Source organism: Orycteropus afer, unplaced genomic scaffold (assembly GCF_000298275.1).
Source record: "Orycteropus afer afer isolate SDZICR_OR568_19922 unplaced genomic scaffold, OryAfe1.0 scaffold00046, whole genome shotgun sequence".
Taxonomy (NCBI): domain Eukaryota; kingdom Metazoa; phylum Chordata; class Mammalia; order Tubulidentata; family Orycteropodidae; genus Orycteropus; species Orycteropus afer.
This window is the reverse complement of record NW_006921633.1, coordinates 12,569,102-12,587,442: the sequence shown is the minus strand read 5'-3', so window position 1 is coordinate 12,587,442 and position 18,341 is coordinate 12,569,102. Positions and strand designations below refer to the sequence as shown.

The 18,341-nt window shown below is 34.1% G+C and overlaps 1 protein-coding gene across 1 annotated transcript in view; it reads left to right on the top strand.

Moving 5' to 3' along the window:
* USP34 (ubiquitin specific peptidase 34) overlaps nt 1-18,341 on the top strand; it is a 312,910-nt gene that overhangs the window by 106,412 nt on the left and 188,157 nt on the right. Inside the window, exons 9-15 of the mRNA XM_042780562.1 lie at nt 5,471-5,552; nt 5,636-5,728; nt 10,941-11,066; nt 11,440-11,569; nt 12,425-12,460; nt 12,834-12,964; nt 13,263-13,873. Of these exons, the coding sequence (XP_042636496.1) occupies nt 5,471-5,552; nt 5,636-5,728; nt 10,941-11,066; nt 11,440-11,569; nt 12,425-12,460; nt 12,834-12,964; nt 13,263-13,873 (1,209 nt within the window). The remainder of the gene's footprint in view (nt 1-5,470; nt 5,553-5,635; nt 5,729-10,940; nt 11,067-11,439; nt 11,570-12,424; nt 12,461-12,833; nt 12,965-13,262; nt 13,874-18,341) is intronic.

Below are 18,341 nucleotides of genomic sequence, written 5' to 3'. Positions count from 1 at the left end.
TAATTGGGGTTTAGTCCAATTCTGTATCCTTCCCTTCAAGGCTCAGGGGTCCAAGATGATCTTCTGTGTCTGTGTTAATTGGTTTCCCTTTTCTTTGTTGAAGAGGGTCTGTGCAATCCTTCTGCCTAGTCCACCGTCTTGCCGGAACTCCATCATTTGATTTCTTGACTACTGTTACCATGGATGTTGATTGTTGATCCAAGTAGATTCAGTTCATTGACAACTTTGATTGTTTTCTCTCTTTATATAGTGTATTGTAATTCCATTTTTTTCTTAATCTTCTATTTTGAATTTTATTCTTAGGGATTGCTTGAGGGGTTATAATATGTAACTTAACTTATGAATATCTACTTCAGATTAATACTAACTTGATTCTAGCAAAACATGGATATGATATACATATTAGTTATTCTCTTGCTGCTTTTAAGAATTTCTCATTGTCTTTAAAAATTTGATTAAATGTGTCTAGTTAGGTGTAGATCTCTTTTATCCTATTTGAAGTTTGGTGGAGTTACTGGATTTTTTTTTTTTTTTTTCTTTTTTGAGTATTCCTGTCGACTTAGACCTGACTCATAGCGACCTCTCCTTGGGTTTCCGAGGCAGTATCATTACGGAAGTAGATTGCCCAACCTTCCTTCCAAGAAGTTGCTGGTGGGTTTGAACTGTCAGCCTTTTGGTTAGTAGTCAGATTCCTTAGACACTATGTTTTTCATCAGATTTGGAAAGTATTTGGCCATTATGTCTTAAAAAATGCTTTTCTATCCCCTTGGCTTCTGGTACTCTCATTATATGCATATTATTACTGTTAATATGTGTCCCACTGGTCTCTTGAAACGAATTCATTTTCCCTCATTTTTTATTATTTCTGTCTTGATTCATTTTCAGGTTAATTGATTACACTGCAACCTAAAACCTGCTGCAGAGACCCGCCAATGAATTTTTAATTTTAGTTACTGTACTTTCAACTCCAGAATTTTCATTTTTATTTTAATTTCTATTTTTCAATTAATATTCTCTGTATAAATCAGTGTCACATTTTAAACATAGTTTCCTTTTTGTTCTTTGAACTATTTATAATAGCTCCTTTGATGTCTTTGTATATTAAATCCATTGGTGCTCTTTAGATTTTTTCTATTGACAGCTTTATTCTTTTTCTTGAGTATGGATACACTTTCCTGTGTCTTTCCATGTCTCAGAAATTTTTCGGTGGAAAATGGACAAATAGTGTATCTACTTTGGATTATGATTCCTTCTTCCCAGGGTGGTTGTCATTGCTGTTTGTTTGTTTGTTTAGGAATTTACCTGGATTAATTTATGGAGTCAGTCTCTCTCATGATGTTTGAATACTGATATCTCGGTTCAGCACTTTTTTTTCCCCCCTTTCAAATTTGTTTTTTAGCCTGGCTTGCTAGAAGTCACTCTTGAGTTAACATAGTTAGTGGTAAGCAAGTGATTGGCCAGAGGTTATATGTAAATGTGATGAGCCCTAGAATCTGTGGTGAATGCTTTTTAAAACTCAAACAATTTTAAGTCTACTTTGGCTTTTACCTTCTATAGGTGCAAATTTCCCATGATCCCTCCCTCAGCCACTGGTAACCACTAAATAACCTTTGTCTCTGCTGTTGCCTATTCTAGATCTCTCATATAAGTAAGATCATACACCATTTTTGTATCTGATATATTCACTCAGCCTAATGTTTTCAAGGTTCATCCATGTAACAGCATGTATCAGAATTTAGAATAATAAATATTCCATTGTATGAGCTATACCACATTTTGTTTATGCACATCTGTTTTTTGGCACTGAGTTGTTTCCATCTTTTGGCTCTCTTGAATAAATGTGTCAATGAACATTTATATTCTTACCAGCAGTGAATGAGGGTTTCTGTTTTTCCACAACCTTACTATCTTAGTTTCTTAGTGCTGCTGTAACAGAAACTGAGTGCCAGTAACTTTAAAGAATATATTTGTTCTTTCACATTTTAAAAGTGTTCCTCTTGGAGGAGATCCCTTTTTGTTAATTTCAGCTTCTAGTAGCTAGCAGTCCTGTGGCATCTATTTCCTCCCTTTAGTGCTTACTTGTTTCTGTACCTGTGTTGCTCAGTACAAGTGTTTAGGTTTAGGGCACCGCTTATGCTGATGTCATCATATTAACATTAAAACCCTGTTTACAAATATGATTACATCCACAAAGATTGGGGTCAGAACTCCAATACATACTTAGTGGCAGCACAATTTAATCCATAACACTTGGCAACACTTACTTTCCTTTTTTTTGGGGGGGGGGATAGCTATCACAGTGGGTATAATAAATTGGTACATCATTGTAGTTTTGACTTGCATTTTCCTGAGTACTAATGACATTAAGCATGCTTTTATGTACGTATTTGTTATTTATGTATCTTTTTTTGGAGACATTTGCATATTTTAAAATTGTGTTGTTTGTCTTTTTGTTGTTGAGTTGTAGGAGTTCTTTATACATTCTGATATTAAACCTTTCTGGGATATATTATTTGCAAATATTATCTCCTATTCCATGGATTGTCTTTTCACTCCTTTGGTAGTGTCCTTTACATAAATTACATAAAAGTTTTTAGTTTTGTTGAAGTCTAGTTTATTTTTATTTGTTGCTTGTAGTTTTGTTATCGTATCTATGAATCTTACCAAAAAACTTTACCCAGATATTTTCATCTAAGACTTTTATGGTTTTAATTCTTACATTTAGGTCATTGACCCATTTTGAGTTAATTTTTATAGATGATATGAGCCATGGGTCCACCTTTTTTTTTTTCCATGTGTAGATCTAGTTTACCCATCACAAGTTGTTGAAGAAACTGTTTTCCCCATTGGGTGGACCTGGCACCCATGGTAAAAATGAATTGGCCATAGATGTATGGGTTTATTTCTGACACTGTTTATTTTGGTGTGTATGTCTATTAATATACCAGTACAACACTGTATTGATTATGGACTGTATTAATTACAGTAGCTTTGTAGTACATTTTGAAACAGAGACATGTCAATCGTCCTACTTTGTTCTTCTTTTTTAAGATTTTTTTTGGCTATTTGGGCTTCTTGCCATTTTATATGATTTTGAGGATCAGCTTTGCCATATCTGTAAAAATGGCTGTTGCAGTTTTGACAGGGATTGTGTTGACTATGTACACACTTTGAGTAGCATTGACATCTTTATAATACTAGGTCTTTCAGTCCATGGACGTGGAGTGTTTTTCCATTCATTTAGGTCTTTAATTTCTTTCAACATTCTTTTATAGTTTTCAGTGTACAAGTTTTACCTCCCTGGTTAAATTTATTCTTACGTATTTTATTTCTTTATATGCTATTCTAAATGGAATTGTTTTCTTAATTTCTTCTTCAGCTTGTTTGTTGCTGGTGTTTAGAAACTCAACTGGTTTTTGTGTGTTGATATTGTACTCTGCAACCCAATTCTTGGGGTATAGACTGCTAACTAGAAGGCTGGCAGTTGAAACCCACCAGCCACTCCTCGGAAGGAAGGTTGGGCAATCTACTTCCGTAGTGATACTGCCTTGGAAACCCAAGGAGGGGGTCACTATGAATCAAGTCCGACTCGATGGCACATAACAACAAACAACATACCTGAGAGTGAGATTGCTTTTAATTTTGTCGAAGTCAAATATATCTATTTTGTTGTTGTTATTGCCTGTGCTTTTAGTGTCGTGTCTGAGATGCTATTGTCAAATCCAAGATTTTCCCCTGTGTTTTCTTCTTAAAGTATTATAATTTCAGCTCTTATGTTTAGGGCCTTGATTTATTTTAAGTTAATAATTATATTTTATATATGGTGTAATGTATATATATGGTGTATGACACCTTTGTCAAAAAATCATAATCATCGATGCAAGCATTTATTTCTAGGCTTTCACTTCTGTTCTGTTGGTCTGTATGGCTATCTTTATGCCAGTACCACGCTGTTTTGATTTAGTGTAGCTTTATAGTGTCAGTCCCCGCTTTTTTTTTTTTTTTCTTTTTAAGAATATTTTGTCTATTCAGGATCCCTTGAAATTCCGTATGAATTTTAGAATGGGTTTTTGGATTTCTGCAAAAAGTGTGGTTGGCATATTGGTACATATTTCGTTCAATCTTTACATTACTTTGAATAGTATTGTCTTAACAAAATTAAGTCTTCCAATTCATGACCACAGGATATCTATGTATTTGTCTCTTTAATTTTACTTGAATCTTTTCATCCACCTTCAAATGAATGCACTTGTAATATAATTATTTTTATTTTAATTTAATTTCAGATGCCCTTTTCAGTAAAAAGGAAATACTCTCAGGTGTCTATCAGGAGCAACTAGAAAGTCAAAATTAATAAAGTACTAATCAAACATTCCATATTTTAGGGCATTCTGTCTTACTGAACTTTAATAGTATAAATGGAATCATCATAATTAAAAGAACTTTTTAGTGAACTATTTTCATTTGTCACTGAATTGTGCTTCTTTTAGAATTCATTGCATGTAATTAGCATTTATAATAGTACTTCATTTTTGACTAAACCAACGGTTAATAATCTTACAGCAATTATATTTGACTTTATAATTTAAGTGAAATTTTTTTTTTAATTTTTATTTTGATTTGGGTGAAAGTTTACAGAGCATATTCACTTTCCATACTGCAGCTCACATACACTTTTGTCTCATGATATTGACTGCAATTTCTCACAATGCAATAGCTCCCTTCCCACTTACTCCCCATAGTTACCTCTTCCTGTGTCCTTCCCTCCATGCACTCCTGCCCATGTCTTTCTTCCATGGTGCCTCTGGGTGGACTTGAACCTCTAACCTTTCAGTTAGCAACTAAGCATGTTAACTGCACTGCCCTGGGACTCCACTCAATGCTCTTATAAGATAAAAAGATTATACTTAAAAAGATGAAGGATAAGATGTTTGTAAATATAATTAAATTGCTGTGATTAGCCCATTGGTATTTTAAAGATCAGCTAAATGAAATATTTGTTGTTATCAGGCAGGAGACCTGCAGTCTGTTTTGATATATTTCTTCCCTTTTTGATCCTTTTTGTAACCTACTTATCTGATACTGTCTCACCATAGAGGGCATATCAGGAAATCTTTCCTGTGGGATTGCAAAATTCTTGATTAGGAAAATCTATCGCTAAATAGGTTTTCCACTTGTTATTCTTATCTTTGTACCTGTTTGAAATTGTTATCCTTAGTTTTTAGTTGGTTACTGCTTATTTCAAAACACAGAATGTTAGAATTTCTTTTCTTTTGTTAGAGTTAGTAATGCAATGAACAATTAATTGTATAAAATCACTTGTTTTGTTGAACAAATTGTGTTTTCAGTTGATTCTGTCTTATACACATGTGAAAGGATAATAGTAATAGTTCCAAGATTGCCACTCCCCCCACCTCTCACCCCCCCTTTTTTCCTTAATGTAGTAACTGCTTTCATTATTTTTCTTTAGGTCCATCGCAAAAGAACTTGCAGACTGGCTTATTAGCAACAATGTGGTGGAGCATATATTTGGACCAAATTTACATATTGAGGTTTGTTGATTACATGGCTTTTCTGCTCTATTAAGCAAGATGAATATTTTTAAAAATAACTCTACTAAGTTTTTCTTTTCCAGATTATCAAACAGTGCCAAGTTATTTTGAATTTTTTGGCAGCAGAAGGTCGACTCAGTACTCAGCATATTGACTGCATTTGGGCTGCAGCACAGGTAATACTAACCACTCACATTTATTGAGTCCTTCCTAATTATGTGCTCTAAGTACATTTTCTCCTTTGTGAGGTTAAATTCTATCATCATTTCCATTTTATAGACGAGACCAAGGTATGGATAAGCTGAGTATGGCCTATGAAATCTGGCTTCAGAGTCTATGTCTTAATATGTTACTAGTCGACCTGAAGGAAATCAGAGTTAGTTGGAGGTTCTTCACAACACGTTCTTGGGTTAATAGACCTTTTCATGTTATTTTCATTTATATAGTCTAGCCTTCTATGCTGAATGTTGTATTGGTATGTTTCTTCTTTATTATACTGTGCTTTGTTTTAAAAAGTTTTTTAAACAGGTATATAGCCACATAGTTCAGAATGTGAAAAGTAAATGTAAAATGATATATTACACATTTTTCTCTTTCAAGTGTATGGTTCTTATCCCCTCAAGTGAATCAAAGACTTTTTTTTTTTTTTTTTACGTAAATAGCTAACTTCTATACATCTTTCTTTCCTTTTCTTCCTCTTTTCCAAAAATATAGCATACTAATCAGACTTGACTTTTTTCACTTAACAATTTATCTTGAAGATTATTTCATAGCAATATATAAAGCTTTTTTTTTTTTTTTAAGACTTGTGTACTGTTTCATTATATATACATAATTTAACCATTGGCCTATTGATAGACATTTATTTCTCTCCAAGCCTTTTCTGTTATATACAAGGCTATATAGTAAATAACTTCTTATAGCAGTACATAACATAGTCGTTTCACCCACGTGCATAATTACGTAGAATAAATTCCTAACTTACAAGTAGAATTGTTGAGTTAAAGTGTGTGTGTGTGTGTGTGTGTGTGTTTTATTTGTGGCAGATACTGGTATAATAGTACCATTTTCTAATAGCCTCCTCAGTGTGATGCATTGCTAAGCACTTAGGTTGATCTTTGGTAATCTGATAGGAGAAAAGTGCTATCATTGCTGTTTTTAATTTTCATTTCTTTTATTATGAACAAGTTACAGATTTTCTGTTTGAGAGACAGTTTTATATTTCATCAGAATGTTTGTTCATATTATCTGCTTTTTATTTTGTTCTTAGATTTGAGAGCTATGAAATCTGGCTTCAGAGTTCATGTCTTAATATGTTACTAGTAGACCTGAAGGAAATGAGAGTTAGTTAGTTGGAGGTTCTTCACAACACATTCTTAGGTTAATAGACATTTTCCTGTTTATGTATATCGCCTAGCCTTCTATCCTGAATGTTGTATTATGTTTCTTCTTTACTGTTCTGTTTTAAAAAATTTGTGTATATGGTTTATATATAAGTAAAATTGGTCTTTGGTCTGTGATGTGTCTCTTATATGTTGAAATCTAGATTTCTTTTTCTTTTATGTAATGTCGAGTTTCTTCATGTATCTTTGCTATCCATTCATATTTAAGGAAGATGATTAGTTAACTGATGTAGATGTTCTTGAGTGTTGTGAAATATTTTTCCATTAGACTTTGGCAACTTTTTCTGGGGTAGGGTAGAAGCATAACAATTTGTATTCTTCTCTTTCGTGTCACCAGGCTTTCAATTTGTGGATCTTCTAAATGAGAGAATGAAAGAGGTATAGATTTCTAGAATTAAAAGCTATGGCTTTATATAATCCACTTACACCCCACCAGTGGGAAGAGCTCTGTTCTGTAGGTAGAATTAAGTTGGCCACTTATATTTTTCTAGTTGATAGATGGCTGACAGTGATTAAATCGACAGAAGATAACTTCATGTATATCTACTCTTTCCTTCTCCATGTCTCTCTCTTTATTGTTCTTGTGTGCCGTTGAGTCGGACCCAACTCATAGCAACCCCTTCTTGGGTTTCCAAGATGGTATCACTATGGCAATAGATTGATTGCCCAGCCTTCCTTCTGAGGAGTGACTAATGAGTTTGTCTCTCTCGATGTTCATCAAATCTGTTACTCTGAATCCAGAACCTTTCCCGCTTAAATTGGGAAGATTGCCTTCTACCTTCTGTGTAGGTCCCTCACAACTAATTCTAAGCTGCAGCTTTCTCTTCCTATCACATTTTTAAAGGTATTCTCATTCATTTTAGTCTCTTAGAAATTTGTTGAAATCTCACCTCTGTGGTGACTCTCATACTTTTCTTGATGGATTTATTTCTTTTTATTCTTAACCCTTTCAAGACTGAATTATTTTCTACTTTAAATTTTATGTTGAAACCACGTGTTTCCAGCAATGGAAGACATCTTGAATGAAATGAAAAAATTTTTTTTGAGATAATAGGGATTTTGATACAATCAGTGGGACACATCTGTCCTGAGGGTCTCTGGTGCTGCGATTGGTGGGATGAAGCCTGTTTCTTCAGGTTCACACAATTACATAGGCCCCCATTACATGGCAGTACCTGGTAAAACTGGGATAGCAGCTTCCCATTAAGCCCCAGAGTTGAAATTGTAGGTGGACAGTATGTGTACCATGAATTATGAAAGCGTTAAGTTCAGCAATGATTTATTCTCTTCTGTGAAAGATGAGGAAATTAGCAATGTTCTCCTACCTTCCCATTTCTACTTCTTGATTTTTATTATTTATGTTACTTAGCAAATTGTATGTTCTTTAAATTCTACAGTATAAACATAATCAACCCTACAGTTGTTTAGTATCAATTCTGTACATAAGTATAGAACTCACCACAAAACTTTTTTTTTCATTCTTCTTTTCCTTATTCCTGCGTTGTTTGTATTCTTCTTGTGAATTTCAAAGTAACCTTTCTCTTTTTTACCTGAAGAGACTTATGGATGTTACAGTTTGGGTTTCTGCATACTTACAGATGTATTTTTTGTATTTGAAGAAGAACTTGACTGATTATAAGACACTTGAACTACTTTTATTTCCCCTCAGAACATTGTAGTAGACTTAATAAATAGGCTGTTGTTATTGTGTGCCATCAAGTAGATTCTGACTCATAGCAACCGAATAGCACAGAGTAGAATTCCCCCATAGGGTTTCCTAGGCTGTTATCTTTATGGGGAGCAAATCTCCAGTTTTTTTCTCCTGTGGAGCAACTGGTGGGTTTGAACCTTCTGACCTCTGGTTACAAGTGTTTACTGTTGAGTCGCCAGGGCTCCTAGTAATTCAGTATTTTCTTATAAGTAACTTGTAGTTTTTCATCTTTTACTAAGATATAGATCCCATCATTTTTACTTACTAGATCTTTTTGTGGATTTTTTAAGAGTTTCTTAATAACATGACGTTTTTATGTGTACTGTTCTGAGTTTTTGGTTGATGGCTTTTAACAGATAAATGTATTTTTTTCTTTCTCTTCTTTTCTTACCAAGTAGGGAAGGTGATTCTATGAAACCAGCTTCCCACTGCCATCTTTACCTGGAACTAAAGCCATGCAATTACAACAGTGTATTTTTGTTGTTTTAACTTTGCTTTCATTAAAAAAAAAATAAAAACACAAACTCACTGCCATCGAGTTGATTCCGACTCCTAGCGACCCTCATTGAGTTTCCCAGGCGGTAAATCTTTACAGAAATAGATTGCCTGGTCTTCCTTCCACAGAGTGACTGGTGGGTTTGAACCGCCAATCTTCTGGTTAGCAGTCAAATGCCTTAGGCACTAGAACTTACCTAACATTTTTTTATTTCAGTTATAGAATTTCATTATTTTCTCTCAGGGGTCTTGTTACTTAAAGATAACCAACAAAGTAATTCATTATCAAAATTATAGCTATTACAGAAATTCCATTTTCTTAAGTGATTAAATCAACAGGAAGTCAGTAATTTATCATTACTGTTTTTTATCACATTTTAATTGGCAAAGTATATTCTAATACTTGTCAGAAAGGAAGTTTATAAATGGTAGTTGTGGTGTAGTCTAATTACAATATTAATTAATACTATATACTATAATTAATATTCTTAGAGAAGACCTACAAAAGTTAGTTAACTTACAATTGATGATTCACTACTCTTTAAAAACCAAATGGTGTTTGTAGTGTTTACTAAAATTGCTTTTGTTTTTTTAGATGGGGAGTTAGCAGTGTTGAATTAAATAGTGGCGTTGAAGTAAATAGTGTCATTTATAAGAAGTCACACCACCATAGAAGAATTCCTTTAATATTAATTTATTGCTTGTATTTTACCTTCTGTTTCAGCACTAGGTTGTATATGTTTATCCTGATAGGGAAAAAAGCAAAAGAGAGCTCATATGTTTTGTTATTGTTATGTGCCGTCGAGTCGGAAAAAAATGCTTAGAAAAATTTGCATTTTCTTACGGACTTTTTCAAACATTGAATATAACTAGGGTAACCCCAGCTTTTACCTTTGAGAGCTCCCAAATAACAAGTTATAGTCTAGTCTTACATGTGTTACTTAATCTTGATTTAGTAGTAGTTTTATGGCTATAAAATACACATTTATTTTACATGACATTGTAATGTTTAGTAGTCAACTCTGTAAATATATAATTTTTCTCATGTATTTACACGTACACGTTTATTATATTGAAATAGTCTTTTTGTTCCCCTGGTTGATTATTATATAGACCTTTATGATAAGGACATTTCTGTTTTGCAGAGTAGTAAGATAGAGGTCCTATATAAATACTTCATAACCATTTAACATATAATATTGTTGTTGTTATGTACCATCCAGTCAGACCCAACTCATAGCGACCCCTCCTTGGGTTTCTGAGGTGGTATCACTAGGAAGTAGGTTGCTTAACCTTCCTTCTGAGGAGTGGGTGGTGGGTTTGAACCGCCAGCCTTCTGGTTAGGAGTCAGGTGCCTTAGGCACTACGCTACCAGAACTCCTTAATATATAATATACACTTAAATATTTTACTTAGTTTCCTCTCATAATTGTAACTTTTTAAAATTTATAACTGCCTATATTTTCATTTACTATTTAGCTTATTTTTATATTACATAAATTTAATTGGGATTCTCTTCATAGTGGAGTTCCAGAAAGTGTATCATCCCTTGTGGGCTTCCTTTTTATAGTTAGAAAATTAAACTTGTTTGTTTAGTTAAGATAAATATTTAAGATAGTAATTTACTTAGGTGGAATTTTATTTTTACTTTATATAGTATCATTTACGATTTTCTGATCACCCTTTTGGTTTTATTTTAAAATAATAAATTTTTAAAATATCAGCCAATTTGTTATGTGAAACAATTATTTTAACTATGTGTCTGCTTTTATTTTTTAGTTGAAACATTGTAGTCGGTATATACATGACTTATTTCCTTCACTCATTAAGAATTTGGATCCTGTACCACTTAGGCATCTCCTTAATCTGGTCTCAGCTCTTGAGCCAAGTGTTCATACTGAACAGGTAATACATTCAAAACATAATAGTAATTTTCTTGGAAAGTGAAAATTTATATGTGATTCAGATAATTTCAATTGTAGTTTATTATTACTGGCATTTTAATTAGTCAAAACCAAAAAACTGCCATCGAATCAATTCTGACTCATACCAACCCCCTAGAACAGAGTAGAACTGCCCTATAGGGTTTATAAGTCTATACGTCTTTTCGCTCCCATGGAGCAGCTAGTGGGTTAGAAGTGAAGATTTCTTGGTTAGTAGCTGAGTACTTTAACCACTGTGCCACCAGGACTTGCTTTTAATTAGCGAAAAGTTATATTAAATTTGTTAATGATGTTGGTTAAAAGCCTCTAACGTCCCCTGCTCCTTTTCTTTTCAGACATTGTACTTGGCATCCATGCTAATTAAAGCGTTATGGAATAATGCATTAGCAGCTAAAGCTCAGCTATCCAAACAGAGTTCTTTTGCATCTTTATTAAATACTAATCTTCCCATTGGAAATAAGAAAGGTTAGTAAAGTATAACACATTTTGAAGTAAGTTGGACAAAATTTATTAGTCTTAAATTGGATGTGTTTTCTGCTAAGTAGTTCCAAGAAGGCCTTAATTTTAAAGTAAGTTTGGATGGAAACCAGAATGTATGTGAAAGGGTTAAAAAACTGGAATTAATGGAATTTACCCTAGTAAAGAACAGAAATAAAGTTTCAGTAGTCATTGGATTTTCTGTGTCCTTAGTTATTTCCTTTAAGAAAAGTTGTTTCATAAAAATTTGAAGCTTTTTTTTTTAGAGGGAAAAAAAGGTTTGTTTTAGAAATAATTTTAAGAGCAGAATATAATCATATAATGCTCTGTTTTCTATTTCAAAATTTTCTACCATGTCAGCTGCTGTATGTGTACCATATACATACATACATACATACATACATACATACATACATATATACATATATATATATGTATGTGTGTATATATATATATGTATGTATGTGTGTATGCATGTGTGTGTGTGTGTGTGTGTGTGTATATATATACGTATGTGTGTGTGTGTGTGTGTGTGTGTGTATATATATATATATGTATATATATATATCTGTCTGTCTGTATGTGTGTGTAGCTTTCAAGGGATTTCTAAAATTTTATCTACTTTTATCCCAATTTTTCTCTCCTGACATCATATACTACTCTTTTCATAGGCTTTTCTTTGCAGGCACCCACAACAACTACTGCAGGTGGTGGGGACTTACGTTATTGCAGGTTTCCCCACCTGTGTCTCTGTTGATTATGTAATATGAACAACTGATATGCTGTTTCAAAGAAGCTCAGTCACTTAGAATGTTTCCCTCCTGTTTTTTCCTTTTCCTTCAGAGGAAGAAGAGCTCAGAAGAGCAGCTCCATCACCTTGTAAGTTGAGTCTTAAATGCATGGCAACATGATTGACAATTCTGTTTTGGTAATCTTTTACAGTAAATTGATTTTATATAATAGTATACCTTTATCAGAGTTATAAAGTTCATTTTCAGAGGGAACTGTAATCTTCGAACCAGTTAACCATCTATCTTACCATTTTGCTTAAACTCATTATTTGTCTTGACTTGTTATTGAAATCATGTATATATTCTTTAGAAACGATAGGCAAATGTTAACATATTTCCATATTTTATCTTGACAACTAGTATAAAGCATTGGCAAATAGTTCAAGGAATCGGGATAGTAATGGCTTAGATTCATGCTAACATAAATTATAAAGTAAAAAGAGAAAATCTTTTTTATATAGGGTCACCTGCAGCTAGTCCTCAAAGCAGTGATAACAGTGATACCCATCAAAGTGGAGGCAGCGATATTGAAATGGATGAGCAACTTATTAATAGAACCAAACATGTACAACAGCGACTTTCAGACACAGAGGTATGTAACTCTGTTTTTCCTTTTTTTATTAAGGGATTTGTGGGTTTCTGCCATGTTTATCATTCGAACTAGGGATAGAAACATAATCTATGTTTAGACTTTTCTTCTCTCCCTGACAGTACAGCAGTACATTTAAGTAATATTTTTGAGATCTTTTCCTTTCATTTGAGAAAAATTTGTGTTGTTCAAAGGAATATAACAAGACTTCGGCAGCCTTTTAATAAAGTACAATATGTTCATATGGTAGTTATTTTTTTCTTACTAGTTTAAATTTATTTAAATCTATTTTTAAATACAGGAGTCCATGCAGGGAAGTTCTGATGAAACTGCCAATAGCGGTGAAGATGGAAGCAGTGGTCCTGGTAGTAGCAGTGGGCATAGTGATGGATCTAGCAATGAAGTGAATTCTAGCCACGCAAGCCAGTCTGCTGGAAGCCCTGGCAGTGAGGTGCAATCAGAAGACATTGCAGATATTGAAGCCCTGAAAGAAGAAGAGGAAGATGATGATCATGGTCATAATCCTCCCAAAAGCAGTTGTGGCACAGATCTTCGGAATAGAAAGTTAGAAAGTCAAACAGGCATTTGCTTGGGAGATTCCCAAGGCCCATCAGAAAGAAGTGGAACAAGCAATGGAACGGGAACGGACCTGGTTTTTAATACTGAGTCATTGCCATCAGTAGATAATCGAATCCGAATGCTGGACACCTGTTCACACTCTGAAGATGCAGAACATGATATTTCAGGGGAAATGAATGCTGCTCATATAGCACAAGGTTCTCAGGATTCTTGTATCACACGAAGTGGGGATTTCCTTGGGGAAACTATTGGGAACGAATTATTTAATTGTCGGCAATTTATTGGCCCACAGCATCACCACCATCACCACCACCATCATCACCACCATGATGGGTAAGCCTCCTTAAAAATATCCTGCTTATATTTCCTGTAGGGAAGTAATTACAGCCTGTGTCAGTCAGTGATGTTACTATGGATTAATACTGTCCAATAGCAATATAATGTGAACAATATAAATACAAGCCACAAATACATAGTTACAAATTTTATAGGGGTCACATTTAAGAAAGCAAAATGCAAGAGGTGAAATTAATTTTAATAATACATTTTATTTAAATCATAGCTAAATTATATGTTTATGTGTAATCAGTATAAAAAATATTAATGGGCTGTTTTACCTTTTTTGTACTAAGTCTTCAATATGCAATATGTATTTTGTATTTATAGCACATCTCAGGTTGGACTGATGTCTTTTTATGCACATTGGTTACATGTAACTGTTGTTGTTGTTATGTGCCGTCGAGTCAGCCCTGACTCATAGCGACCCCTCCTTGGGTTTCCGAGGCAGTATCACTACGGAAGTAGGATTGCCCAACCTTCCTTCCGAGGAGTGGCTGATGGGTTTGAACCGCCAGCCATCTGGTGAGCAGTCAAGTGCCTTAGCCACTATGCTACCAGAGCTCCCTACATGTAACTAGTACTGTCATATTGAACAACACAAATTACAATCTTCAGTTCTTTGTTAATAATGCTTAAAAGCAGATACAAGATTACTTGTGAAAACATCCAATGAAATAAGATTATGAAAAGGGAAATTTTGTGCATCTCCTAATCTTAGGCTATTAATAAGGAAAATAAGCCTCATTATAAACTGTTAAAATTTTTGTGTAATGTACCCATGGTATTCCACAATAAGCGATTCTACCACTTAGTATGATACAGGGTAAAAGAATTTTTCTTTCTTTCAATTTTCTCGTGTATAAAATGGGAATAATGGTAACTCTCATGGGTTTATTTTGACAATTTCTTGTGCAAATGTGATTGGTATATAGTGCTTAATGAACATTAACTGGTTTTTATTACAAGTAGAAGTATTTGAGTTGACCATAAAATATGAATATGTGGTTTATCAGGGCAAGGTTTTTTTTTTTTTTTTTGGTCAGATTTGGCAATTTGCTAGATCTTCCAGAATTCAGTTTGATTGCTTAGGGGACCTACAAAAGAAAAACCAAACTCATTGCCATTGAATTGAATCCGACTCATAGCAACCTCTCCTTGGGTTTCTAAGGCGTATCTCTACGGGAATAGATTGCCTAATCTTTCTTCCAAGGAGTGGCTGGTGGGTTTGAACCCTTAGCCTTCTGGTTAGCAGTCAGATGCTTTAGGCACTACATAACTGCACATATTGCCTCTTTATTTCCATTGTCTTTTTATTTTATTAGTAGTACTAACCCAGAAGAGTTTAAGGCAAGGTTTCTCAACATGGGCACTGTTGACATTTTAGGACAGATAATTCTTTGTGAATTCACAGCAATGCAAATGATGCCCTGTGCATTGTAGGATGTTTAGTAACATCCCTGGTTGCTATCCCCAGTGCCAGGAGATCCCTCCAGTTGTGACAACCAAGAATACCTCCGTACATTGCCAAATGTTCCGTGGGAGCCACAGTTATCCCTGATTGAGAACCACTGGTTAAAGGTCTGAAATTAGAGATTAAAAACCAAACTAAACTCATTGCCATCGAGTCAGTTCCGACTTAAAGGAACCCCTATTGGGTTTCTGAAGTATTGAATGCAAAAAATTAGTTTGTAAAATGAGATAGAATGGATTTCTTTGGCACATTGTAAATATCTTTTAGTACTAAAACCTCACCTGCCCTATAGCTCATAAAACTTAATTATTTAACCCTTTTGTGACCTCTGGGATATAAATACTTAACTACGTTTTCTACCTCTGGGGTTTATTGAAAAGTTTCTGTCCCACCTTCAGTACGTGCTGCCATCTGGTGGAAGCCTGTATAGCTGTATGAGTCTGAAGATGTGGGCTTCATCCCACCAGCCCGAGAGATCTCTTGGCACTTATGTGTCCCACTTATTGTATCAAAATTAAATACATTTTTGGTTAGAAATACTAAAGGGAAGAACACACCTGGTACTTCTCAAGCTGAAAAAAGTGAAGAAGAAATTCAAACCTCACTTTGCAATATTGCAAGATTCTGTGGGCAAAATATTGAATGATGCAGGAAATGTCAAAAGAAGATGGAAGAAGGAATACGCAGAGTTGCTGTACCAAAAAATAATTGGTTGACATTCAGCCATTTCAGGAGGTAGCATATGATCAAGAACCAATGGTATTGAGGGAAGAAATCTAATCTGTAATGAAGGAATTGATGATAAACAAGGCTCTAGGAATTGATGGAATACCCATTAAGATGTTTCAACAAATGGATCCAGCACTGGAGGCACTCACATGTTTACGCCAAAAATTTGGAAGACAGCTACTTGGCCAACCAACTCGAAGACACTGATATTTGTGCCCATTCCAAAGAAAGGTGATCCAACAGGATGTGGAAATTCTTGAACAAAATATCACTAATACTACACTCATGTAAAATTTTGCTGAAGATAATTAAAAAATGGATATAGCTGTGTATTAACAGAGACCTGCCAGTAGTTCAGCCAGATTCAGAAGAGGGCATGGAACAAGGGATATCATTGCTAGTGTCAGATGGATCTTGACTGAAAGCAAAGGCTACCAGAAGGATATTTGTTTTATTAATATGCAAAGGAATTTGATTTTGTGGATCGTAAAAAAAATATGGATAGCAGTGTGAGAATGGGAATTCCAGAGCACTTAATAGTGCTCATGAGGAACCTGTACATACACCAGGAGGGTGTCATTCGAACAGAACAAGGGGATACTGCATGTTTTAAAATCAGAAAAGTGTTTGTCCATGTTTTATCCTTTCACCATAGTTATTCAGTCTGTATGCTGAGCAGATAATCTGAGAAACTGCACTATATGAAGAAGAACGCTACATCAGGATTGGAGGATTTGTTAACAGTCTGTGATATGCAGATGACACAACCTTGCTGAAGTGAAGAAGACTTGAAGCACTTACTGATGAAGATCAAAGAGTACAGCCTTCAGTATGGATTATACCTCAACATAAAGAAAACAACCTCAACACTGGACCAATAAAGAGTATTATGATAAATGGAGAATACATTGAAGCTGTTAGGGATTTGATGTTACTTGGATCCATGCAAGCACCAGTGAAGAAATCAGAGGACATGTTCCACTAGGCAGATCTACTGCAAAAAACATCTTTAAAGTGTTAAGAAGCAAAGATGTCACTTTGAACACTAAAGTGGACTTGACCCAAGCCTTAATATTTTTAGAGTTTCATATGCATGTGAACAATGCATAAAGAAGGCTGCTGAAGAATTGATGCACTTGAATTGTGGTGTTGGTGAAGAATACTGAAAATACAATGGATTGCTAGAGGAACAAACAAATCTTTTTTGGAAGAAGTGTGGCCAGAATGCTCCTTAGAAGGGAGAGTTGCCAGGTTTCATCTCTTATACTTTGGTCATGTTATCAGGAGGGATCAACCCTGGAGAAGGAAGGATATCATGCTTGGTCACTGAAAAGGGGAAGAACTTCAACGAGATGGATTGACACAATGGCTACAATGATGGGCTCAAGCTTACCAAAGATTTTGAGGATGGTGCAGGACCAGTTACTGTTTCATTCTTTTGTATGTATGGTCGCTGTGAGTTGGAATTGGTTCAGTGGTACCTAATAACAACAATTGTATCAAAACTTATATTACCTCAAATTTTTTTTTCCATTTCATTCAAAATGCTGTTCATTACTGAAAACACATGGTTTCAGCAAAAATTTTAAAAGAGCAATTATTGAACCTGAAAGGTTTAATTTTTTATTTTAGCCTTTACTATTTTCTATCATCTATAATAATATGGTACTACTTAGGAATCTTTAAATCAACCCTAAACTTTCCTTCTGTATGTTATTATTCACCTTTCCATCCTTTATAGTATGCAGTACAGTCTGTTTTTTAAAAAGATGTGCTTAATACATGAAGTTGAAAGTCCCTAATACATTAATTGTATTTAGATTGAAATCTTTTAATAGAAATATTTCTTGATAATGATTTCATTTGATTCTATCTACAGTTGCATGAATAAATGCAAACAAATTTTATGTTTTCACAATGTGATTTTTGAATTTATAAGATTTTGTTTAACAGTAAATATTACTGATCTTGTCTAAATTATTCTCTTTAATGATATGTTAATGGTCCCAGTAATATTTGTATATGTTGTAAAATTAGTGAATAGTTGTACCATTGTGTGTTTTTTAATATTTGTAAAGCTCTCAGTATCATGTTGTCAAAATATATGCTTTGTTCTTTTTTTTTTTTATTGTGATTGAGGTGAAAGTTTACAGAGCAAATTTGTTATCCATTGAACAGTTCATACACATTTTGTTTTGTGTCACTGATTGCAGTTCCTACAATGTTAACTTATCTTCCCCCTCCCTCCCAATCCAAACCAAA